The sequence below is a fragment of the Anopheles arabiensis genome, chromosome 2 (genome assembly GCF_016920715.1).
Source record: "Anopheles arabiensis isolate DONGOLA chromosome 2, AaraD3, whole genome shotgun sequence".
In the NCBI taxonomy this organism is placed as follows: domain Eukaryota; kingdom Metazoa; phylum Arthropoda; class Insecta; order Diptera; family Culicidae; genus Anopheles; species Anopheles arabiensis.
In genome coordinates, this window is record NC_053517.1 from 36,089,656 (window position 1) to 36,117,342 (window position 27,687).

At 46.2% G+C, this 27,687-nt stretch overlaps 1 protein-coding gene across 11 annotated transcripts in view; it reads right to left on the minus strand.

Moving 5' to 3' along the window:
* Positions 1-27,687, minus strand: part of LOC120897275 — a 50,541-nt gene that overhangs the window by 20,836 nt on the left and 2,018 nt on the right. For 3 of the 11 annotated variants that reach the window (XR_005738511.1, XM_040302013.1, XM_040302014.1), the window contains exons 1-3: positions 12,188-12,306; positions 10,714-10,865; positions 6,317-7,926 (exon numbers count right to left, since the gene is read on the minus strand). Coding sequence is in view for 9 of the 11 variants with exons in the window: in XM_040302013.1 (XP_040157947.1) it covers positions 6,317-7,926; positions 10,714-10,759 (1,656 nt within the window). In the remaining 2 variants the exon portion in view is untranslated. Of the gene's footprint in view, positions 1-6,316; positions 9,563-10,219; positions 10,437-10,713; positions 10,866-12,187; positions 12,317-27,687 lie in introns of those variants that run through there. The other 8 variants (XM_040302008.1, XR_005738512.1, XM_040302007.1 and 5 more) reach the window with 8 other exon arrangements.

Genomic DNA, 27,687 nt, shown 5'->3' on the forward strand with positions numbered 1-27,687 from the left:
TGCAACCTCGCTGCAAGCAGTGAATGTATCCACACACACACACACCAAACACCACGCCAACCAGAATCTAGCGATCGTGTCAGATTAAATCCAACCGCCAATCGGCCAGCAACGCGTAGAAATAAACTACTACAAAAACAACGAATCACTACCTCAAATCTTCAACACTGTCTGTGCCGCTGGCCGACCGGCAAACCGTACGCAAAGTAAACCTTTCTCGCGGCGTAGGGTGTACCTCTGGCGTCAAGTGAAGATAGAGGTGTGTCACATCGCACTGCTCACGAAAAAAGGGGCGCAAGTTTAAGTTTTACGACTAACTGCTGGCACACTAAAACGGTTACGTCGGTATATGAATCTCGCCTTTATAGCCAGCGGCCACTTGGAACTGTGTTTTTTTAAGCGAAGGCTCATCAAACGATTGTGCAAGTGAATATAAAACTTTACAGCACCACTTGGCGGCGACTTCCGAGACACTAACTCCTCTCGCGTACACTGCTGCCACACCTTGATGGAGTTTGTTTTCTTGGTTGATTTGTTTCTAATTGAGAGCGAGAGGAAATTAGCGTGCCAAAACTTTAACTGGCGACCCTAAGTACAAATGGTTCATGTCATAATGGCGCGTTTTCTCTGTACATCTCACAGTGGAAAGCTGCATCAGCATCAATTCTATGAAGAACTTCTTACTTCTGTTTAATGGACTGACTTTTTGTGTGATTTTATTTATTCAAGCAGTGTAATGAGTACTTTGTAGGATCAACCGGATGGGAATAGAGCACAGTTGTCTAGCAGAAGCGCACATCTTTCGTTAACTTATCCTTCTGTGGACTATCTGATACCATGTGATATTTGAAACCACATACTACCTACCTACATATAATCAATCTTCACTTAAAATTCCAGCATCCATTGAACCGTAGCTCGTTTTTGTCATTTTCAAAGAAGACAAAAAATCAATCAGCTTCCAACGTCTGGTCACATTACACACATGACTGTCACCGCAACCATAGCTAACGCGCCCGCTGTCAAGCGTCGTCAAACGTGCGGCAACGTGTCAAGAATCAACCAAGCGCAACCAAGTCCCTAATTTATGATCGGCACTACTTTAATGATCTGTCAACCTATGATTTTTATGTTGCCATCCAGCTGCTTTTTTCTTACTAGCACCATTGCGCTCAATGTCACAGGCACAGGCCACAATTTGGGGATTATTCCCTTGGAGTAAAGATTACGTGAAACCTCTAAACCAATTTTGGCCGTTTGTACAGTTTACATCAGCATGAAACTGATGCGCACGAAAGAGCGGTCGCTCAATTCGTAGCATCACGCCAATCCGTCTGTACGTCTGGCAATTGCCAGACCACCTACGCGAGAAAGAAATCCCGCTCCGAAGCATTGCATCTTAGCGCAATGAGCTGTCGCGACCATTTTACTGTTTAATTTCCTGCCTCCAAAACTCGCTCGCTCGTCAACAGAGGGGCAAAAACACTGACAGGGGTGGCGTTTCGCGTGGCAGTGCGTGTGGCACTGGCAGACGGAACGATTCAAACTGGTTCGCTCTGCCGGTTGCCAAACGTGGGACGTTCGTAATGGTTCATTGTTGGTGCAAAAATATGCCGTTTGACCTCGTCTGCTGACTGGCTGGGATCCCAGACTCCCGCCAGTGTTCTTATGCTGCGCCAGACAGTGTCTTCCCAGTCATCACAATGTAGGCTCTTTCCGTCGGCAAGGTGACCGACTCGCACCGTCTTCCTTTTAGGGTGTGTTGGGTATGTCATCTTGGGCATGGGTCTACGGCAAAACCTTGACTATTTATTGCCTCAAATAATTATACTCGCAGAGATAAACTTTTTAAGGCTAAATTGCATTAAAAAATCTGCTCCATAAAGTGGTCTACTTCTGCCTAGGTTTCAAGCAAATAAATTTAGGGACACAGTACTGCCACTTCCTGCTAACACCCCCTACTGAAGGTCTTTAACATACGCACTATTTTCATTGCACGTGCAAGGCTACCGGCTCACGTTGGCCGACTCACGCGTTCGTTTATGCGTGAGCACGTGGGCAGCTTACTATCGTCTCTAAGTTAATCCCTACTTTCACACACATGCGGAGAATGGTTAAGCCGGCAGAGGCTCTTTGCAGCGGACAATTTGCCATCGGCTAGAGAGACGGGAAGCAAAGACTGTGAAAAGTGGATAGGTTTACATTCAACATCAAACAGCGCCTGAAGCGACGACATTTACTCTCTTCGGCTTCATTCCCATTTTTACACATGACTTCCGATCGTATCGACGTCATCTGTGTTCCAGGGGCACAATAATCCGTGTCTTCAAACGATTCATACACGCATGACGGTAAAGAACCACCCGGGGTAGCGCACTCGCGCGCACCCGATTTCTCTGCGGCATTTTTCACGCTCAATTGAGGTGAAATTATCATTTCCTGCGGCCACACGCGGCGGGTAAACCCTGTCGCCATCGGCACATAAAACGCGAGCCAGTTCTCCCGCAATGCCTCACCTCCATTGCACCACGATCAATCCAAAAGGAAGATAGAAAGGATGGAAACCCAACGGTGATCGATATGGTGGCCCCGGTACGCACTGCTCCGTGTGATCGTAGAACACATACAAACGCACACGCACATGACCGTCGTTCACTTTTCTAATGCAAATCTCGTACGCAAATGCATATCCGCGGTTGCATGAAATGAAAGTTCCCGATCCCGATGCTGCCAGCAGCATAGGAACGTGGCCGAGCGCCAGTGAGCACACCAGTGACGGTGCAGAACCACAAACCATCATTTTACCCGCTGAGCGCGCTGATCGGTGGTCGTCGGCAGCGATGGTGGCGAAAGTAAACGTGCGCACTTCCATTCGGATTAATTTTTACCTTCAATGGGCTAGTAGAAAGTGCCGCGATTCGGTCATAACCTCTGTCCGACGTGCGCCAATGCCATGATGGGGCGGTTTTGTTTGACAACGTTGTGACGTGTTGTGATCATTAGCGTACAGGGCCGGAGGAGGAGGAGGATCGCGGATCAATTGTTGAATTATCGATCAGTGCCCAAAACGCGAACGCACTATGTTGCATGCTTGGATTTCTCCGAACGTGCCATAAATGCCGAAATTCGACACACTCTCTACTTATTTTTTTACAATAGAAATGTCTAACAATTGCCAAACAGTGTGTGGGCGGAAAAGTTTATTGTGACACATACAGTCTGAACATTTAACATGCTCGGGACCCAACAGATACATGGGAAAGGAAATTAACAGCCGGATATACTGACCTTCCTTTCGCTTTAGGCATTCCAATGACCAAAAGTCCCATGAACTGGGGATTTAAACCAATAAAAGCCACAATTGCACACAAAGTATGACCCTCCAAAACTTTAATCTAAGCAGTTGCGCCTCTTGTTCCACTTATAAATACATGCGATGGGCGCAACATTCGCTCTGCTTTTTTTCCCCCGCATTCTTGAAGGTCATCCTCGAGCCCTTCGTTCAAAGCATACCTCCTTTTTGGGGCCAAATGGTTCGTGGAACTCACCAACAACGCGCAGCCGTACATAAAAGAGCATAATTTAAAAACCCTCTCTCAACACGTTTTTTTTAGCGCTGGGCCACACAAACACACACATGCACGCGCGATCGCTGGCTGCCAAAATCATCGTCAGCCTGCCAAAAACTGCTGCCCATTGAGATAGGGGGAGCGTGCGAGAGGCGCGGGACACTGTTTCAAGGTCCCGCGCAACCCTGACCAATCGCTGCTGCCGTGCGGCCGCCGGTCGGTCACAATTAAACATGGCCCAAGTGCTCACAGGCCGTGCGCGTCCACCTTCTTCTCCTTCCTGTCCGGTCGGTCTGTGGCATTGCTGCTTGTTGGCGGTAGGTGGAAATCACCCAACAAGCCCGAATTAAATTCCGAATCGAAAACGAAAACCGTACCGAACCGTAGGGGCGAGGGGATGAAGTGGTTGAAGTTTTCCTACCGCATCCTCGTGCCCCGCTAACCTTGAGCGCGCGGGAAGGAGTAAATTTAGCGGGTGTTCAAATTCATGCGGCAGCGAAGGGGAGAGGAAGGAGACCAGCCGAAAGACCATCAAGCGGGCGAAGCTGATGGAAGCGAAAATGAATGCTAAAGCATACCGCAGCATCTCGCCCACACCACACCGGCCGCGTCGGAATGTGCTCACCCAACCCTGCCACCGCACTTATGCTGTCGGTGGCGGTACGTTAAACAAGTACCCGTCTTAAGGCAGCGTTACTTCATTTAGATAAAGCCTCGTTGAACATTACAGGCGGCATACTGCGAGATGTTTAAAGAGCAACGACACCGCCTACACGAGAGGCCACGTTTTGCACTGGTTCAGCTTCAAATTAGCTGATAGCTGGTTCAATATGGCAAATTTTGTAGTACTCGCAGCAACAACTACAACCAGCACAACATACAAACACTTGTTACCATCGTGTGTTACAACACGCCACTCTCCTCGAAAAGCATTAGAGGCAGGCAGTAGGTAATCTCACTTTTCTGCCCTACATTTCGCGCACGACAAACAGCCCCCCTACACACACACACACACACACAAACAGACACGCACGCACACCGGCACGCAAAAGTGCGCTTGTTGCGCGGCGAGCACCCGCCAAAGCGCAACGCGAGTGCGCACGAAAGTGGTTAATAGGCTGTCATGTTTATTATCGAAACTCGTCACACACCAGAGAGCATCTCGCCCGATTCGATGGGACGGACACACGGGTTCTGATCGGCACGTTAGCAGCGGCAGGGCGAAAGGAAGCGGCATGCGGCCTTTGTTTACATCGCCGTTCAGCGCAGCCTCGCTTAGATGATGGCTAATGCGTAGCTGCTGTACGCTGGCGTTGCAATCTTTATCAACGTCGAGCGTCCCATGAAATAAGAAAACCTCCCTGGCCAGTATCTAATCAAACTGTTGCTATAAGATGTTCACGTTCAACGAAACCTGATGGCAAATGTGTGCCCACATTTAGCGACCACATGCTAATGAGCGATCACACACACACACGCATGATGCTACAATCTTTAGTCCAAGGGAAGATTCTTGGTTGGAGTGGTCGTCCAATAACTTGTTTCAAGTATCTGCTTGAACAGCACAGCAAATATGTGGGAACCGCTATCATATTCCGGAACTGTTAACTGAGGTATCGACGCGTCAATTCTCATTGGTCACCGGAAGAGGACTTTAATTCGATTCTGCTTGAAAAGAGTTACCATATCATTTTTAAATCGCAAACCTAGAACCTTGGTAGACATCCTGAGTCATATACCCAATAACAAACTGTTTAAAAAAAAAAAAAAAAAAACATAGTTGGAATCGTAAATCCCTCCAATGACGAAGGCGAACCTTAATTGTGGTATCTTTACAGTATCTCCTTTTTTACGATTAGTTGATAGAAGGTATACTGAAGGTATATGGACCCATCTTTTTCCTATTTTTCAACATCAACAAAAACACATCTCTTATAATAGACCAGTATCAAGTATGTTTCAACCGCCACACCAACCGCCTGTAAGGCGTCAATTGAGATTGGATGAAGTACGTGCCGAGCACCGATTTAATAAGAACCGACCTGTACTTAACGAGCACGAACAATCGGCAACGACGGTAGACATATAATTAAGATTGAGAGTTGAAAACATGCTCCACCACCAGGCGTAACAAATAAAGGAGGAAAAAAATCAACCCGATTGTGGTTGACGTGGAAAAATATGCAAAAAAAACAGCAGTGCGTTCCCTATGGAAGACTCATTTAACCTAGGACCCCTATATATCTCTCTCTCCAATACCCTCTCTTGCTATTCACACTTTAAGTGAGGACGCGTCGCTGCCTCTTAAATAGGTCAACTAACTATGTAATTCGATTGACACAATCGTCCACACGTTCGCTAATTGGATCCATCGGAACGCATAAACTAGATCACAGCCTCTAGTCTCCTTCTGCTTCGCGCTCAGCGTGACGGGGCGGCTTGAACACTCCGGCGTGAGCCACAAGCAAACAGTCGTTAATTGGGTTAATGTTTTGATAACTTAATATACATTTATGGGCCATCAGCAAAGTCACTTGGCGTACTTAGCGTACCACTCGGGCACGGCGATGAAACATCCTAAACTGTTCAATGTTTAGAATGATGAGTTTAACGCCTCATTTTGTTATTTAGTACCTTGATGCTGTTTTTATCACTTCGTTCAGCTAACGCAAGGGTTAGTGGGCATTGGTAAAAAAAGGAAATTCTTCAGTGACCCCAGAATAAGAAAAAAAAGACAAAACGCTTACCTGCAGCTTGACCGGTTCCTTCGCCCGCTCCCGGGGCGGTGCCTTTTCCGGGCACTTTTCAAAGATCAGCACCCGTTCGGCGACCGAACCGCGCGACAGGAACGGCCGGATCGGGCTCGGTATCGTTTTCGGCTGCATGTTCTTGTCCTTGTCATCGGCCGCCGACCGGCCAAAGTCCTTCGGTAGCCGGGTCGTCGCGACATTGCGCGTAAAGTTCATCGACAGCTTTTCCTGCTCGCGGATCTGGTGTATGTTCAGGATCGGTATGTGGTTCGGCTTCATCGGCACACCATTCCAGTGCTTTACGCTCGGCGTATCGCTGTGGCCGTTCGTACCGTTCGCCGTGCCGTTCGTCGTACCGTTGCCGTTCAGGGCGGGCGTACCGCCGTTGGTGGCGGCCACGATCGGGCCGCCCCCGTTGGCCGCCGACGCCGCGGTCACCATGGTTGCAGCGGGTTGTTGCGCGCTATAGCCCGCACGTTGATGCTGGTGGTCCACCACCGAACCGTAATCTGGCACGTCCCGGTCGGGCAGGGTCGAGGTGATCACTTCTGGCAGGATGCTGTCACTGCTGTTCAGCACGGTGCCGGTTTTCAGCGCGTTTATAAGCCGTTCCTCCTCCCGGGACACCTCATCCATCAGCTCCGCCGCGTTCTTGGCGAAGGGGGTGGTGGTGCCGGGCGTGCTGTGGGTCACACCGCCACCGGGCGCCGCTTTCAAGCCGCTGCCGCCGCCGGTTTTAACGACACGATTCTTTAGCGGCCAGCTCGGCACATGGTTGAGCAGGTGCTCCGGTTTCACTGGGGTTTGCGGTTTTTCACGCACTGCGGTTCCGCCGCCGCCGCCGCCGCCGCTCGGCTTCGACTCGACGATCGTATCCTTCAGCACGTCCGGCACGTTGTTCTTGTTGAGCGTGCTGAAGTTGTTGTTATTGTTGTTACCACTACTAATACCCAAATGGCCGGCGGCTTTGCTGACAGAGCCGCTGGCACCACTGGTACGCAGGTAGCTCGGTCGGCCCAGGTCGGACACACCACCGCTACTGCTCACTGGATCCTCACCACCACCGATGGCACCATTTCGTTCAAACTTTTGCAGCACACTTTTGATCGCGGAACTGGTGCCGGTCGTTGGCGTACGGACACCGACACGCTGCTGCTGCTGTTGACGCTGGGCCGCGATGCGCGCCTTGTCTTCACTCACGAATGAGCTAACCAGCTGCTCGAGACTGTTGTTCGAAAGGTTTGGCGCTTTGGCCAGCAGTTCCGCTACGCCACTGGCAGCGTTCGAGGCGCTGGGTGACGACGCACCACCGGGCAACGCTGCCGACGCTCCCGGACTCCCCGGACCGGTTGCTGGGGTGCCCCCGGGATGATGCCCGACAGTCGGCGAGTTGGCCGGGTTCAGCGCCTGGCTGAAGGCGTGCTCCGCACCGTCGCCGGTGTGACAGTTCAGTATCTCCGTCGGTGCAAGGCCGCGCGCTTTCCACGTCTGGTAGATCGCTTCGGCGTGGTCGGAGATTTGTTTCGCGATCGCATCCAAATCCTCCTGCCCCTCGACGAACGTTCGCACGGTGCTGGAGGGCGAACTCCCGGACGACGACTGTTTCGCTGCCGTTGCCATTGTTGGTGTCGGTTTTCAGTTTGTTGGAGTTTGGTTGGTCGAATTGTTGTTCGGTTTTCAATGTCAACACGGAAGATACGCAGAGCGGGCACGCGCGCGCACAGTGACACGCAGGGAAGACACCAAGTGTCGCACACGCGGTGTTGTGCGTATTTTACCGATACATTTTCCGACGCGATCACCCACCGACCGACCGCGCGGGGTGCGTTCGCGATTTGTTTTGACGGGTCAATGGTGTTGACGACGGGACGGCACCACCGGCGTCAAGATATTGTTCATCGTCGTTGCGTCAACGGAATGTCGTCACCGTGCAGCAGCAGCCCGCCGGAAATGCGAACAGCGTTGCAGCACACCATTCAGCGGGGGCGCGCGGGCGAGGCGAGCGGGACACGTTGACCGAAAGGCGGGAATAGAAAGAAGTACAGAAGAGAAAGTCAGTTTAAATGGTGCGTGTGGGGTTTCTTTTCTGTTTGTTTGCGACGTTTCTTTTTAGCTTCACTCGCTTCACAAGGATGCGGGGACCTCGAACCCGCGCGAACAGTACACTATCACTGACACTAATGACGTCGATCGTTAGGAGTACATCCACACGACACAAATGACGATGGCGGTGATGGCGGTGAAACACACTTGTTTAGTAACAGGACGCGTTAGGCAAGCAGAGCGCGCACAAATACACACACACACACACACGCACACTGAACACCAAAATGCCAGTAAGTAGTGATTATGATTTATTTCTGTATGATGAATTTTGGCTATTGGCGTACACTACCTTTGCAAAAACAACAACAACAATATCACACCATACAAAACACACGCACACACATGTATACACGCGAGCCTGGTACGTCGGGCTGGAGAAGGATTCGGTTGCTAGGGAGGTGGGGGGCCGCAACCCGCCTGAATCCCCAACCCTTCAAGCTTCTAAGCACACTTCATTCTTTGCTTTTTCAAAAGGCACACAACAGATAGCACACAGAGAGGCAGACCGCGGTGAGATGAAAAGGGAAACCACAGCCACAGCTCTCTTTTCCTTTCGAGCACTTTTCCGAGCTTCGACGGGATTTTCCGTTGTTGTTAAAAAAAAACGATCGAATCGCACTCAATACTTGTCAAATACAATTACGCTCCGGATATATTGATCCGATTGCTTTTATCTATTTCTTCTTTTTTTTTTCTTGTTCACCGATATTATTGTATCACACGCACACGAGAGCACACAAAACACACACGAGCACACAGATATATGTATCAAAACGGTATTAGCTCTGATCGCACACTGAAAGGATGGGTGTGAAAGATAGAGAGCCTTAGTGAGCGCAACACTGAGTATTATTAGCTTCCCTGCTTGCCATTATTCGATCGATCGATGCTTTTTATTACATTTTGCCTTTCTACCGCTAGAAGTTATGCTCGATTTGCTATTTCACTCTCTCGCTCTAAACCAATTATTTGAGATGTTTTAAGATTTTAGCGCACCACTAAACATACACATATTACACAACAGGCACTATTCAGAAAGGATGCACATCAATTCGCATATGAATGGTGTCGCGCGTCGTGCTGAGCGGCGAGTTTTGTTTTGATTTGTTTCTTGTTTTATTGCACACTTGTGTATCGCTGTACCGATGTGGATTGTGAAACAGAGAGAAAGAGAGATGAAAACAGTGTGAAAAGAAATAGAAGTATAAGTACAAATATGAAACACCGTGTTGGAAATTGATTAGTGCATCAGAATGTATTAAGCACGAGGTGGCGCACCGGGGTGAGCTGGAAAATCGATCTATTTTTCTCCCTCTCTCTCTCTCTACCCCCTTCACCCCCAGCGTGTGGCCTTGGCCGGCGATGCGTGCTGCGAACGTGATTTTTGCCAATTTTCTTGTAAACTGCAGAGCGAATGCATCCTAATTCTATCACAGCTTTGAATCGGTGTAAACGTATGGAAAATGGAGTGACTGTTAGACATCAAGTTGCGAGTGGAGTGGAATTCCATGGCGTTAACACAATAGCAAAAAAAAAACAAAAATTTCAGCACAACAAACATGAATAGCGCCATAAACGAACAAACACAAAAAAGAAAACAAATCTTATTTAACAAACAAAATAGGAAACAGGTTAATCGAACTGCAGTATGAAATATCAAGCCATTGAAAAAGAAACTAGCGAATATACGCTCATCCAGTATGGGATGGAGCCAGACAAGCGATGAGTTTGTTATGAAAGGACATTCGAGTGCCAAAAACAAAACAAAAACATTACGTTTATCGTAGTATTTACCCAAAAAGGAATTAAACCTTGCTCGGCGCCTGTCTAATACACTATTGAACGAAACTAAAATTGTTCTACACTTGCGCAAAAAGGGCACGCGCTTTGTTTCACTCTACAGTACTGCCACGCAGGCCGCTATCTTCAAGTCAATGTTGAACACATTTTCACCAATATCATCACAAAACTTGCTAGCTATAGTTCACGTTAAAGTAAATAATTGCGGCACCTTGAAACGATATTTTAAAAAATTGATAAAACAAGATAACGGAACCAAACAATAGCTGATGGCATTGTATCATTGCATTCTGCTAGTTCGCAAAACGGGAAGGAGAGGATCTTTGGAAGGTAAAGTGCACAAAACACAGTTTTAGAGCCTATTCTAAAACTACACCACAACAGTGCCGTTCTGCCGTTATATTACTGGTTCGGGAAGGAGGAAGGCACTAGCCGGGGAAGCGTTTTTAGTACGACGGCACAACAACACGAACAAAACCCAAACTCACTTAAAAGGTAAAAATGTTGATAGTAATAATCGAAAGCGTCATTCATTGAGGCTCGCGTTGGGTGTACCGCAAATGGAAAACGAAAGCACTACAGCTTAAAACACTGGGCGTCGGCTTCGGCCAGTGTAGAAAGATTGCAACCTTGCGCACACCTGTAAGGTGAAATGAAATGAAATGAAAAGGTAACGATAATAGCGGGGAAATGAAAGACATGATACAAACAAAAAATAGCCACACGAGAGCATCAATAGCGCTAATCTACTTAGAATAGAAGCTAGAAAGCCAACTACGCTACGCCAGCACCACAACACATTGGCCATGATAGGTGGAAAGCGCCTTGATTCCGAAAGCTGTTCGGTCGAATGATTGGTCGATTTTGTCGTTACTGTAGCCTCTCTTTTTTGTATGCGCTGGTTTTGTTTTGCTGTTTCTGCACTATTTTTAGCGGCCGAAATGGTCGAAACCTTCGACGGTGCGCATCGCCGTGCATCGTCAGCCGACGCGCGCGCCAAAGATGCAAATGCGCGTGAAAATCGCACCGCTGCGAAAAGCAATCGACGATCGTCAATAGCGCGTCAAGTGAGTGCGTGTAGGGTGGATGTAATCTTTCGATTCGATTTGACAAACTATTGCTCCCCTATTGTTTCTGTTTACGCAACAAATTTGCACCTCTTTTAAGTGAGTACACACTTTTAGATTTCATGGAAAATGTTCATGAGTATGAAAAACAGAATCTTGATACTCTTGCAACAACGCTTTGATACTTCAGCTCTTAACGCGATAACACAGTTCTCGAATCTTTCCATCGCACACATTTCGTCTGCAGCTGCGCCTTACAACACCACGCACGCCGCGCGTAAATCGAGAGCATAATCCCTAGGCACAGCATCCCTCCTTCCCTTCCGAATCGAAGGTCATCCAACGTCTTCCCCTTGGTTGGTTTGCGCCTGATCAAAACCTTTCCCCTCACAGCTTTCATTCAACCGACGTTGTTTTTCACATTTTTTCCGAATTTTCTTCTCTGCTGTCACAGACACACATAAGCACCACATTTCAGGGAAATTCCTCTCACCGTGCTATTCACGCACGCACAGACGCAACACACCAGCGGGCGGCACACGGTATAGGAGCGGCGAACTGCGCGAGAACTGGGTAACAGGGTTTGAGGAAAGAATTTTACACCCCCTGTCCCTTTACCCACCCATCACTCTCTCCCAGCAGTTGCTTTTCATCACCCTCCCTGCTCTCAGATGCGCTTTATGCATCATCATACACCGCACGCAAATGCTTTACCACCATCACCCTATTCTGCTGCCGGGTTCTTGATTTTGGCCCACTGTAGGACCTCTTTTTACGCCCTCAAAACCTATCGCACCGAACACGTCGTTTTGCTCAACACACGGCTGACGCATTTAAAAAGAAAACCCCAACACTACCATCACCCAAAAAAAGAGCAATTAATTAGAAACGTTACTCAGAGGCCGACACGGATCGTGCAGAATCAATACGCGGGCGGAACAACCGACTGGCGAGCGCGACCTGACACTGTGGAAATCTTTCTCGCGACTGCGGTTGTGCACGGTGCGCGACTGGGACGTGATGTTGAACACACTTCCTGTTGCTCTCGTCGTGGGCACACCCTTCACGCTACTCCCCTACCTCCCTCCTCCCTCCAACACTCCCGGGGTTCGTACAAGAGGCAGGAGGCGCACTGGCATCGATCGATTGCGCACGCGTATTCTCGCCGGCCTACAGTCCACGGTGGCAGCGGTGGTGTTCGTGTCCCCTTAACCGCCCTTCTGCTGCTCTTTGAAGATCGCCAAGGTACGCCTGCGCAATCCCATACAGAGCTCGTCGAAGGTATAGATGCGTATATATGTGTGTGTGTGTGTATGTCTCAGCCGTCCCTTCATCTTTCTTCCTCCGGTCCGACCGATTGCAGCACACACAATCCACCATGGGATGTCCCCATCGAAACGCGCACACACACACACACAGCAACATCAAATGCCGCACGCATCGAAAACGGGGAGTCGCAGTTGCGAGTCTACGCTACGCGCGGTGGGTAATTAATTAGTCCTAACGTAGCGCGCTAAGCCGTGTCTCGGCAGCCCCAAAAACAAAACGTTAGTTCACCTTCCCCCTGTGTCTAGTGTGTCACAGACCGCACTGCAAGGGAGAATTCGACGTCGTGCGTACGTGAGTGTGTGTGTGTATGTGTGCGTAAACTCCAACCTGAGCTAACGGGGCGCGTTGCCCACTTGGATTAGGGTTTGTTGGAGTTTCGTACCGCACTGGGCAACCCGTGTCGCGCCGCTGCCGACAGAAAAGGGTGATACGGTATGTTGAAACACACACGCACACACAAACACACATGAGACACACACAGCCACGCAGCGACCACGCAGACGCATATATTTAGAAAATGGACCCGCACCACCGCCGGATCACCGCCTGAAACGAGAGAGAAAGAGGGAAAGAAATTTTAATGAAATGCCGAATGAATCCAACGTCGGTCGAAAAAGGTTTCCAACCAAGACATCGCTATATGGTCTTGCGGACATGAAGCAGGAATACAACCGGGAGAGGGGAGCTAGGTATTTGGCGTTGGTTTCATATTGGAGTTTGGAGAAGCTTAGAAGTTTGCGTTTCCATTCGCGTCAGAACGGCTGAACTGATGGTGGACGAAGAGCGCTGTCACCCCTCGCAACGATCGATCGCAACGGTAAATTTCGAATAAGATATGGACCTGCCGCTATTTGTCCTTCCTACATACACGCATCATCATCGTGTGGATGAAAGAAGCGATAAATTTTCTTTTTTTTTTTTCTTAAAGAAACATTCTAGAACCCATATCGGTCCGGTCAACTGTGATGTGTTACATCCGAAATGTTGCCATTCCATCGTTGCCTTTAATTTCGCGAGCTCTTTCGGTTCTGATATGCGGGGGTTTAAAGATACATATTAGAGAAGTTCCAATGTGATGTTTTATAGCCCGTTCAGGCAACTTCAGACAAATTTCGAAGTTTCTGCAAGGCTCGTAGGCAATAATCATTTCTACTTCCAACACGTCATAATAAATCATAATTGTAATAAAACACTGTGTTAGGACATTTTAGGACATCAATATAGATAATATCTTAACTTAACGCTATTTCTTGTAAACGAATCAAGAGGAAACTGTTGAGCTACTATGGAAATTGTCTATTGTTCAGTAATGTTCCGTTTCCAGAAAATTCAAGAGCTCCTGGGCAACTAGCAATAGATCTCCTGAACGTCAAGCATGATTCCAGCAAATTCTTGACAGGAGTTTGAGGACGATTTCTAACACAGTTGAGCTTAACTAAACCAAAACTAAAGAAAACACTTAAAGCGACATACAGACAGTTAAAATGCAATAGTAAAATGAAGCAAACACACCACCGTCGAGAGCCTTCGATCTCTAACATGCTAGTTTTCCGTTTTCCCCCATGTAATCGAGGAAACGGCTTCTGCTAGGTAAGGAAACACTAACAATATTGCCGTGCTTGTTGTGTTAGCCATTCAGCGAGATTAGACAGCGAAGTTGATCTATTTTTAGGCCCCCGACCCTCGTCGTCATAGTCTTCAGCATTGTCGCCTGCAATCGGTAATTGGTAGCACATCATCTTGCTCGCCAGGGGATTAGATCGGCTAAATCTTTCGAAGGGCGTACGCGAACAGGCGAAAGCAAAACCTCACCCTCAGCTAACGAGGACAATCGGTGAAGGAAGGTGACATCGGAAGTTTTGACGCACACAGTACGCGCACGATTGCACGATCCGGCGCTTCCGGTATCTACGAAGTTTAGTGCATCCAATATGTTGTCGGTGTGCAGCACGCGAGAAAAGACAAGGCACTTCCGTTTTTTTTTCACCTCCCCATGCAACACCGGATCAAGATTTGTCAATGTTTGTCAGGGGCGTCGCCGTGGTGTGTTTGTTTGTCTAAACTGAGCCCGTTTCCTTCGCACATCGATCATTACCGGCGGGCCTCGATTGACGTCGCTGATCGATCACGGATGATCGGATTGTGCCAAGTTCTTTAAATAATTATCCCTCTCCAATGTCAACACATACCGACATACACACACACACACCGTGCTACAAACGGAAGGAACTGATCGTTGCGACAATGCTTTTTCGTTAAGCTAAATTATTTCCGTTCCGTCCGCCGTAGGTGATATCTTCACCCGTGGATCTGCTCATATCCGGATCAATGCACTGCCCTGCAATTTATGCCTACTGTGGCCGAAGTCTGATGAACAAAAAAAAAGCGCATTATCGTGCATTTATTCACCGTGGTTTGTTTTATACGGCGCAATAACGACACAAAACGCAACGCATGGACCGATCCCCCTATTCCCAAAACGCACACCGGAAAGCATCATCGTCGCGATCGATGCGTATCGTGATCTTTGCTTTATTGGTGGAATTTTTACGGTCGATAAATTTTACTAAAATGACACCCACTATCAGCTTTTAAAGCACAACCAGTCCCACAGCGGGATCGTCATTTCTTGCCACGCTTGGGACAGCTTCCGCCTGTTAAACAGATACCCGCAATAGCATTGTTACCCGATCGTTCCATGACACACGGTCGCTTTAACATGGTTCGGCAGATGAGAAAATCGCCCTGGAAGCGAGCGGTACAAATTTTCAATGTCATGAGCATGGACAAGAGCAACAACCAAGCAAATACGAACACTACCGGCCCCATAACCTTTGCCTCGTGCACTAAATCGAGTACCGCAGATCCAGCCACTGCACCAAAGAATCTCTCCCACTCTCTGTGCGCGATCACACTACCACGCGGCGATAATTGTTGTTTCAATAAATAAATTCCTCACTTTATGATCGGGCGTACGTGCGACCACAGGCAAGCAAACAAGAATTCCAACCATCTAAAGTCACACACCGGGGACCTTGGCCCATTCGGCTCGGTTAAGGAATAGGTTGCAGATGTTCGAACCACAACCGTATGACAACACCCGGGAGAAGTTAAAGTGTCGGAACTGCGAGAATAATTCTATTTATGTTGTCCCAATGAAATAATGCTCGACATGTAGAGGAACGTCTCGGTGTACTTCTCGTGATTACAGCATCAACACCTCATATGCAGCTGCATTTAAGTTGCAATCGAGCAGTGTGACATATGGACTTGTTTTGATGTATACATTATACGTTTATTTCCATGCCATCGAATTTTGAAAATAACTGGACATGTTTGGGGCATAATAAAGCTGATGAAGGCCTAATTTTGTAAACACCAACAAACTCCACAAACCATAATAATGTGCAACACCATCAGCAATAATCCATCCATTGATTGGTTCTAGCAAAAACAAATAAATGCAATCAAATGACCTTTCGAACTGACCTCGAACAATCGGCACACACTTGCTGCTCGGGTTGTGTTGAAACTAATTGCAACAAATAAATGACAACTAATGTATTTGAGCGCACACACACACAGCGTTCCCTCAGATGTGGTGTTCGCAAAACGTGCCAGAATCCAAAGAGATGGAACGGGAAAGTGTGTTTACCGATCGATTTGACCGTCGCCATCTGACTGAGGTTGTTAATTTTGTTATGCAGATATTTCGCAGCAAAGGTCAAGAAACAGGTTTTGCACCATCACTTCGCAGCCGAAGCATGAGTCATGCCCAAGCGGGACAACCGCAGCCAAGAAATGTGTGAAGAAACCGTGAGCTTCATCGGTTCATCGGAACTATCGATAAAACATGGGGCCGCGCCCGTGACACCAACACGTACCTTCTTCGCCGTCAGCATCGTCATTGTCGTCTTCGTCCACATGATCGATTGAGTCGCGTGCCATGAAAGACACAGCAGTAATAGTGTAACAGTTTGATTGCACGTGTAACATTCAAAATTAATAATAAAGTAGAAATGACTTTCCCACATATAATAAACACAACACACTTACGTGCATCGATTGCCCTTTGTCGGTTATGGTGATTGGTTTGATGTTATATAAATAATACCCACTCACACATACACACACATACACAAAAACCAATTTAAAGCAGAAGATTACATTGCTTCAAACACCAAATACGCTCTAGCGATGATTATCATAAATCGATTATTGTGGATGGATAGGAAGTGATCCAAAGGCTTTTGAAGGTCGAACTACCGCAGAAGAGCAGTGTCTGACACTGGAGACATCGATCAATAAGATGAATCTTAATGTTAACCAAGCCAAACTTCCACAAACAACAGAGAAGCTACATTTTGTTAGCGCACTCCACGCAGAAAAGGGTTGGAACAGGGAAATTAGGTTCTATTTCAAGAAAACGCTGAAACCAATCTAATCGAATGCTAATATTATTCAACGAAATCTTTTAAAATTGATCTCCTGAGGATTTGCCCGGAATGGAGGTTGCTGATGGACGATGGCAGTGTCCTAAAACCTGTCGATGAGTCGTAGCGGTTTGCGATTATAGCCTACCCCAACAGGGATTTGTCCAGCTGGGCGTAACATGCCCATTACAGAGGTAGCCACGTGTCGTATTGGGACTGTTCATCAAGCAAAGTAGTACTAAATCCATAGAAAATGGAAACAGTTCAGCACGCATGTGTCTGGTCGCGAAAGTTTTATGGCGAAAAGTATCATAGCGAATGAGTCAAACTGTATCAAACTGATATCGCTAATTGAAATCGATAGCTTGTCAGATATAACCAATTAACGATACATTTCAGATTATGAAGAAGAATTTTTTGATTTGGTACTTGCATTCTTACTATAGAAACTTTTAAAGACGTTTCAGAATGGTTTCTGCATTTATGCGCCATTCTTAGTGATTCACGTGTTTGAGTTTGGGAAAAGTTTTCTTGTTTAATTTTCAGTGATCCAGCACTAACAAAAACGAACAATCCTTCCAAAACCCATCTCATACGAGCATATGTTACGCCAAACTAAACTTTACCAGTAGTGCCAACACTGTACCCCTCAGTGCATCTTCATCATCACTGGAAGTGCATTGAGGGGTTTAGCATCGTTGCAGATAACTTTATTGATGTATTTAATGTGCTGTTTTGCAGCGATGTTTAAATGCACCAACGCTTGGGGTGAGTTACGAGCTAGCGCTATACTACTACTGCTGTCGATGCGCTAGAAATAAGTGCAGCAGCGCCATAAATATTGCAAGATATTGCGAGCGGATTTTATTGCAATCCGGAAAATGGTGCACCTTGCATATTTCTCGCACGGATGGTGTTGGCGATGGAACACAGGACGCACTTTATGCTTAGCATCACGCATCAATAAGAGCCGTTACATTTCACGTCATATTTTCTGTGGTTTGTCATTTGCTAAAAAGCATCTGCGTTGTTATATGATGTCAGCAAGTGGCATTTACATGATTTGTTTGCCATATTTCTACGTTATACGGTACGGCATATTCCTAAATGATTAGTATTATCAAATTGTCACCAAAATAATGTTCATCTTTGTCTAACTGCCAATTATACAAGAGAGAAACTTGAACATCCTGTTTATTTTCAAATCAAAGAGTAAGTCTACTAACAGTTAGATTACCAGGTCTGACAGTCAACCAGGTCTGAACTCAACCACTTTTAGCATCGTCTGAATGTTATCTTTTTAATCTTCTTCATTCCTTACACATCCAAAATAACTTATTACGCTGTGAGTATACTGCTACCTTTCCCACAAACTGCCCGCAACGAACCAACCATGTACCGAACCACTGTAGATAAACACCCTTTAGCCAGCGGTGTGTTGCACGGTTGATAGCAAAGCAAAAGTGCATCGATGCACCTAATTCACGCTGGCCTGCCCCCTTACCACTTTCTTCCACCCTAAGCTGACCGGTTTAAATTTTCAGCATCCGTTCCAATCTGTTCCGCCCGCCTCTTCCGTTCGGCTGACGACGTAGAAAGTTACGGCAGAATCGCGAACGCAAAACACGTCTCCTCCGCGCCGACGAGTCAACTCGGCGCAATCCGCGGGAAAGTGAACTCGGCGGCGCGCTCAGCACGGCGTACGATCGGCATCGTCAGGGGGCACACACTCAGTGCAACCATTTCAAACGGGGTATTCACGGGGTTGCGGTGCGCTCTGTTCACCGAGTACACACAGGTTTAGCCAGTTTGATAGCGCGAAGTGGGAAACCGCCAGGACCGGGTCAGTTTGGACAACTGGCAGGACATTTTCCCAAGCGCGTCTTTGCGCCGAAGAGTGTAATCGCGGTCCACCATCACATCGCAGCGTGGACACATGAAAAGCATGTACATGGGCAAGTGATTCCGAAGCACTGTTACGGATCATAGTTATTTCAGTGCGCTCATTCCACCAAACTGCCGCCGCCGTGGTTTGTAGCGCGGGCACCTGTTTCGGGCACGTATCTATTCCTCGTTCGATAGTTGGACCGACCGATCTTCGCGTACAACTCGAAACCGAACACGCCTTAGCCTTAGTCTACCAGGGTCACCGAACTCGCAGACATGTGTCTGTGTGGATTAGTAGTACACGTAGGGCATTCGTCTGCTAATGGGACCGTGCTTCTGCACCCTGAAATGGCACCGCGCTTATGGTGATACACACAATTTGCAGCTTGCAATTCGGTCATTTTTAGCACTTTTACGGCTGCACACCACCAGCAGAGCGAGCATATCTCTTGCAGTGCAATGTCCAAAGAAGCATATTTTAAGAAGCGCTGGTTGCGTAGTGCCTGGGACTGTTTTTCGGTTTTCAAAACATATGCTCCCGTGCTCCCACCGCGCCATCAATTAAGGAACATGTCTATCCATCCACATCATCAGCATGGGAGCGTACATAAATATCATTCCATAAGGAAGCGTCGTTTTCAGGGGAGAGAGAATATTCTAATGCTAAATTATTGCACATTAGCCTACATCCCATCAGAGAGGAGGTTTGGGCGACGGTGTAACACATCGCCCAAGTTGATACGATTAATTTTACATCCCATTTAAATTATACTCACACCGCTCGAAGCTGTAATCTTATTGAGCGTTTGACATTTTTTAACATTTTCTCCTCGCACGGGGAGCATAAAACATGTTTCGAGAAGATACTGCTAGGAACTTGTTAGTCAAATGTGTACGTCAAATGGGAGGAGAGAAAACACCCAATCTTCACATCACCGTTCCGCACCCGTTGTGCTGTAGGTGGCACGAAAAACTGGCTTCCACGTAGAAAACGATTTTCCATGTTTATTTTCAATCACGCCCGGCATCGGCATCCGTGCCCGGCCCTCTGCACCAGAACCGGCAGAACCTGCCACGCTGGCATATGCCGATGCAATATGCATCTTGCACCTCTCGTCCGCGCACACACACACAACGTACCACAATGTGGTACGGATTCCTGCCGAACGTGCAGCTCCAAACTCAGTGTACCTTTCGTGGCATAGATTAAAGCACCTCGCCGTAGCGGCCCTGGTCGGAGCGGATAGAAGACCTTTTTTCTGGACCAAAATGCATTCACCGCATGCATATCGCAGACCGGCAGGTGCATGACAACACGGTCCACCTTCGGTCGTGCTGTTAGTTTACCGCGGCAGTATACACACACACACACACACAGACGGGCAGGCAGGCGGAGAAGATGGGTTTTTCTTTCCACCGCAAAGTGCCACGTTGCGCGACCAACGCGACACCGTACACACTTTGAAGCAAAGGCAGTACACACTACTTCGCCAGAGGATTTCTGACAGCCACACGGTGACGGAGAGCATTTTTCCATGTGTGTCCTCCTCCCTCCCGGACACATCGCCGTACCGCTTTGCCGGCGTTCGGTTTGCGACGGTTATAGATTGGAATGGAAGGTTTTCTTTGTTGTAGTTTATTTGCACCATCTGCTGTATCACCTACTTGCCCCAGCCGCGGGTCAGAATAAAACAAATCATTCCGAGAACCGTGTACTAATACACAGCTCGGCAACTCGTGAGTGGTGCGCCCTGTGGGGGAGATTTTTTTGTAAATTAGAAAAAAAAAATGGTCCCAACACAAGGGTTGTAGCCAGCAACAGTTTGTTTGTATTATCAGGAAGGTTTGTATAAATTTAGGAGTGTTTGTAGTAAAATGATTAAATAAAGGCTAGGCTACAGGACTAGAAAATACCTAATAATATGAAAAAAAGTTCCAGCAGTCTCTAAGACAAGATCCATAATCAAGATCCATTAAAGTTTACGCCTTTGTTCTCGAGTAAAGTGTTTGACTGGCAATTTTTAATAAAATAGTATATTTTACCTTGGCACATTGATTAAGGAAAATAATTTTCAATTTTATTAGCTATAATTCTTCATCATTGATAGAAATGTAAAGCATAAGGAATAATAATCCTGCTACAAATACATATTTTTCACAAGTAAATGTAAGCTCTATAAGAAAACAAAATTTTGTCTTGTTCGTTGAGTTTTCTGTTATCCAATTCTCCTTATGGTTGAAATTAAATTTAAAGGCTTGTTTTACAGTAGATTGACACAAAAGATTTAAAAATACAATTATAAGAAGACACTCATTAGTTATCCTGTTATCTAGTAGCATTGTGATGAATGTTTATGCCAAAAAAACGACACAAATCAAACCATCAAGTGACAACGTAAACGGCAGCATCCGCAAGACCCAAGTGCGTCATCATTCGCATTACACTGACGAGCAAAAGTGGAAATGGATGTAAAAAAAACGAAACGCCAGCGTCGTTGAAAAACTTTTAATTGAAACAACAAAGCATAAAGCACGACCGCTCTCTATCTACTGGTTCGCATAATCATTGCGAGTAAGACAAAAAACAACAACAACAAAACCAAAACACCAGTAGCACTGCAAATCATAACTGGATAACAAGTGAGCAAACGGTTCCCATCGTACCACTGCTATCCCGGTTTCACGCCTCGTTGGCCTTTGCGTCAGCTGATGCTGTTGGGGTCAAATTTGCTCTGGACTAATTTGTCAAAATTTAAGCTCCACACATAAACACGAGCACCCGGAAAAATTAGCCTCAACTATTGCCATCAAAATGTAGCGCTGTTTTGTGGAGACCAGTAGCAAAGCTCTCCGCTCTATTCCTCTTGGTGTGCCTTCATCTTCCTGTCTAACACCATGGAAATAGCGCGATGGTGGCGCAAAGCGAGTTGTTTTCCCAGCCTGCTTAAAGGTGTTGCAATAAAACATTATCGCTCAGTGTGGTGCTTTAATTTGCCACCTGAAATTTGCTGCCGGTCTACGGTGGTGGTGTGCTACGAAAGTGAAATGAATAAAATGAATAATAAAAACGCATACGAAACTAACTACAATTATTTACGAGCGTGGTAAATTATCCACTGTAATAGAGAGGCTTAGGTGAAGGCACAGGATAAGTAAGTAGTTCATTATTTATACTCAACTCATCTCCATTGTCCAATCATCTAATTTCAAATATTGTTTTTTGGTATTTCCTTCATCACCACTAGCTCTCATTATTGTTCGACACGTGTCCAGCCAGTGTTACGTATCAATGGAGCAAAATTATACCCTAATCATCGACCTACAATTTTTGGGGCATTCTCCAATGTTTTGCTCCAAATTCGCTTTAACATTGGGTTGATTAAGCATTAACGGAACACAATGCACCAAAATAGCTCAATCAAATACGCAATGTTTTCCTGTGCACAGTTAGTGCAATTTTTCTTTAAACTGCTTCTGTTTAAATTGTAGCACACATAAGATAAACCGTGACGTTCGGAATCGGGAAGTGTGGTTAAAAAAAATCGACCCCCAAAGATCACTTGCTGCGGAAGCTAAATACAATTTGATTTATAACATACATCTTCACTCATCTGCCACTCATAGCTATGTACTGCTAGCACACTCGTGTGAAGAAAATGAATAAAACACAACAACACAACCTGTTAAAACCGCGGGTTAAGCGGAAATTATCTTGATGAAGCGAAAATAATCGAATCAAACCGACCGGTATTAGATTTTCGTACCGGCACACAACCCTCGACCACTGCTATCCACACTCGAACCATCCAACCCAACCGTAGGAAGATCGTACACTCTAGAGCGGCAGCGCGCATAGGGCAAACCGATAGATAGACTTTCACTCGGGTATCGTCGCACGAACGGAGATACAAATTTTCTTCCCTTTAGCACGACACAAACAATCCACTTTCTGGCTCTATTCAAAGCGATAGAAGCGCTGCCGGGGCTCCGGACGAAGCACAGGGAGGACCACGCTCAACAGAATGACCGTGTGCACCACCATCGGACACTATCGGTCAGTTTATGTTTAATGTTGCAGAAGATAAGACAGCCAAGCACCTAATCACATGGAGCGGAATGTTATTTGGACTTCTCTTTTCTGGCTCAGCTGGTGGCAGCTAGCATGCTGACGATGTATGCAGTTGGTTAGCAGCGTATTAGTTCAGATTATTACCACCTCTGTCGAGTAGGAATCGAAACTCTGCTTCATTTCTCGTTTGACGGTGTTTGAGGTACAGTGAGGGAATGAATGTTTGGCCTATTACCAGAACCATAAAAAATATAACTAATAATAATCCGCTGCCATGAAGTACAACGTGATAGTGTTTGTTCTTTGCAGCGAATTTGTCGACTCAATGCATTATCACTTTCTCGTTCGCTAGAGACTAACACAATGAAAACTCTCATGCAGTCTCAAAGACTGTCAGATGTGTCTCTTTAAACAAACCAAATACACTAAAGAGTGTGTACTCTTCAGTTCTTCTATAGCAGCATACACCACCTTTCATCACTTGCTGTAGGAGCGCCACATGAATTATAAAAGCATTGAGATATTGAGCACCACCATCACAATAGACACTACAGATTGTTGATTTTAGTCGGGCAGTAATGAAAGCCCGGACAGACTCTGAATTCCAGATTGCATCTCTGCCATGGTACACGGCTGCCTTTCGTCACTGAAGAGTATCGATCTGCTCAGGCCCGACGACCAAAGGCATTATACATGCCCAGCCGTACTTCATCGCAGCAAACCCGTAGCATTAATTTACGGCTTTACATGCTGACATTAGCCTGCCTGGGGGACGGGGACATTCGATGTTAGACAAGCTGCCAATATTGGCCGGGGGCCAACATGTGGGCCACGAGCGATACAATCATGGGTGGATTAATGTTCCTGTTTTTTTGGATGGAAAAACGTTTCGCCGTCAATTTACTGGAAAGGAATGCAGCAAACCGCATTTGTTTGTACGGACCGTGCATTTTAGGGCACATTTGACATTTTGTGACAGCTTGGTTTGGCAATTGGGAACACAAATACATGTCTCAAACGTAACCCTTCACCAACAGCAGTGTGTAGTATGAAAGGAAGAAAGATCTCCACATAAAATAAAGCTGATTGGTAGAACTATTGACAAACGACCGTTAATGTCCTAGGAAATGCTGCATATGCATATAAATTAAAAATAGCACAATTAGAACTTAAAAATGTACTATCGAAAGGGCTTAACAGTGCGTAAACCAAATAAATAAATTAGATTATTGCCAATGTTATTAAGAAAACTTTAAGAAAACAAGAACATTCTAGAAACAAATAACAATGCTGATTCATTCGAAAAAGAACATCTCAAGCTATAGATAACAATACAGCTCAAACCGAAACCCCCAGGAAACTAGTAGAGAAACAATGCCGCTCGAATAGGAAATAGTCAATAAAGCCACAATCTTTATGTTTCAGAATGAAGCTCTTCCAAAGCATTTTCAGTTCTTTTTCCCCGACTGCGTGTGCTGGTGTGCCACTGCCAAATATTATATCTTAAGTCGGGACGATATGTATGGTTCTCACCCGTATTTGGTTGACCTGGCCAGTGCCAAGTGGGGCCCCCGAACGCACGCTAAATAGTTGTTGCCGGCATTCTTTGGCTTCATTCATTACGGGTCGTTGTCGCCGCCTCCGCACACAGGCTAGGATGCGGGTTCTTTTCTATTCTGTGGCTTTCAACTTTTTAACACAGAACGCGCACCGGATGACCCGATTCACAACCGATGACGCATGGTTCTTATTTTTTCAGATATCTTTAGAAAATATAACGCAATTTATGACAAGCAATGGGTCATCGAGTTTCGACCGACACGGTTACTGGTCATAATTTATAGAAATGGCTAATCATATACAGAATGAATAACACAATTCATACGATTAGGAGTGCGTATTCTTTCTTTATCGAAATGAACTAGGTTCCTCCAGTTACTGACAGCTTACCAAGGGAGCAAAAAAAGAGGAAAAAAACTGATCAATATTCCCTTAGTTTCTTTAAAGGTCACACACAGTTTCGAGATTTGTTTAACTTGTTCAGCCATTCGCCATGTAACGCATAACGACGACTCCTGCGCTGTGACGCATGTGTGTTCCAATACATGGTCGCAAAGCAAACCTCATGTTGCAACGTGTTCGTTAACTGCCACCCTACAACCACGTGTCATAAAAATGAACACACATGTGCATCGCTAAGCTGTGAACACAAAAAAAAAGAAAGGAATTGGGAGCGTAAAACCACCCAAAACCCAAAATTAGCTCCGAAACCATAGTGAGCTTGTTTTACCGCACGGTCCGGTAATATTAGGAAATCAATACTGTCCTCAAATAGTGTGTCCACTTCTAGCGAACTAAATATGTTTTTCTCATGATTTTTACTATGCTGCTACGTTCCTAAATATAATCCAAAAAATAGCATTTTTGAAAGACCTGCATTTAAATGGCAAACATATTTAATGCATTAAAAAACGCATAACATCAATTTCAAACTGGCGAGGAATGCTAACAGCCCTAATGAAGGGCTCGGTAAACGCCAAAGCCATTTCTTCGCCAGACAAAACAACATCCCCCAGGTAGACTAAGCAAAATGGTCCTTTCTTTTGCTCTCGGTACATTAAACGAAAAATAAAAACAGAAAACAATGTTTGCACAGCATACCGGCGCTTACTGTTTTTTTGTTTGTTTTGGTCGGTGCGAAGAATGGTGCGCGGTGGTACTTCACGCGCCGTAAGGAATGCTGCTCCTGGTGAAAATTCCCCCCTTTCAAGTTGGCCAGCGTTCAAGTTGTTTTCTGAGCAACTGAAAAAGAGCCACAACAAACGTATGGGGGCACCACTTGTTCGACTCGCTGCCAGCCAGAGGATCATAATAGCATAACTTCTTGAGAAGCATATGCTCTGTCGTGCACGTAAAAGTGGGTCCGGTTTCAGGCGAATACTTTCTTATTTTTGAGTGGTTTCCTGAGAACAGAAAATACTAATTGGAATTTAACAGCAAATTTATTTTCTGTTACTTGCTGAGACTAAATTAAAACACATAAATTGATTTGCTTACACAACGGATCTTTGTTCGTACTAACACAATGGTATGCAATCTTTGTACATGGTAAAACGAATCAGACTCGCAGACTAAAAACAAAAACCAACCTCAACTTAATTGAATCTGCAATAGAATAGTTCCTGCTTCCTAGTTGCTGGTCAGACAACCAAAACAAAACCGACAAAACAACGTCCAATTGTTTGCTTTTCTAACCATCACCACACACAAACACACACAACACAAACCATCCAACAAACGCACGCAATCAGCAAAGTTTAATTTATCCACCTCTGTCCATCGGACTAGCCCAGTTTTCCTAGGGTAGGATTGACATAGCCCGTCACATCCCGCATGGCGCTCATCCGGAAAATGAGCACGGGGCAAGGGACAAGGGGCCGACAGCACGCAGGTTAGCACGAGCGGTCGTCATCAGTTTCCGGTCGAACCGTGCTCGGCGCAGTTCGTTACCAGCTGATGATGTTGGAGATAATTTTAGTAGTAACAGGGTGTAACCACCACATGGAGTGTGTGTGTTTTTTTTTTTTTCATAACAGTGCAGTGATGGAAACTACACTTTTGTTATTTTATTATTTTTGCAAACCACACACATAAATCTGTAACTGAATAAATTGTATATAAATAAAAAAAAACATCTTTGCTGACCAAACAAGCAACAGTAAAGAGATAACTAATGTTATTGTCAATAGCGACCACCTCCCTATCAAATAGCCCCCAGACACATACACACCCAAACACGTATGTTTCAAAAATGTTCGAAAATACGTGCCTTTTTCAGAGACAAAAGAGACACACACACACACGCAATAGAAACATGAAATAAAAGCCACCCGACCACCGTCCTTCCGGTAATGGAGCAAGCGGCGGACGGCAACGGCGGTTAGTTTTCGCTTCTTTCCTCCCACAAAAACAACCCCAACCAACACACCCCTGTCTCGTGGTAGGGGGGACCGGGCGACAGGGAAGCATGGAATTTGTGATGGACACCCCTTACGCCCTCCCTTTGTCCCCTCCACTCACAGCACAATCCATGTAGGGGGGGAAGGTTCGTTTAACGCTCAGTAGGGATAAGCAATTTCCCCACCCCTGGATTTCAACTAAACACCTCTCCAAAAAGCTCTCCCCGGCTTCCCCTTGCCAGGTCACAGCAGTTTGCACCACATACGCGGGATGAATTTTCCTAGTTTATCATCAGTTTTCTTATGCTGCAATGATGTGTTGTAGCCTCATCTCATTTTCTCTATTGCCTTTGTGCCATTTGTTTTTTTCCTTTTCCCTCCATTTCACCGGTTCACCAGTTCCCTTGTTAACTCTGACCTTTCCTCTCTCTCTCTCTCTTGCGTCGCGGGCCTATTGAAGTTTGTTTATGTCGGGGGCTTGGTGGTTGTGTGTTTCTTTACTCTTTCTCTTCTACAGTCTTTCTCCATGTCTTTTCTTCTCTCTCTCTCTCTCTCTCTCTCTCTCTCTCTCTCTCTCTCTCTCTCTCTCTCTCTCTCTCTCTCTCTCTCTCCCTTTCTCTCCCTCTCTTCACCCTTCCTCCACATCTTTCGTAATCAATTGCCGTACCACCATTCATGCGGTACACCTTTTTACTATCCCGACTGTGGGGCCTTCTTT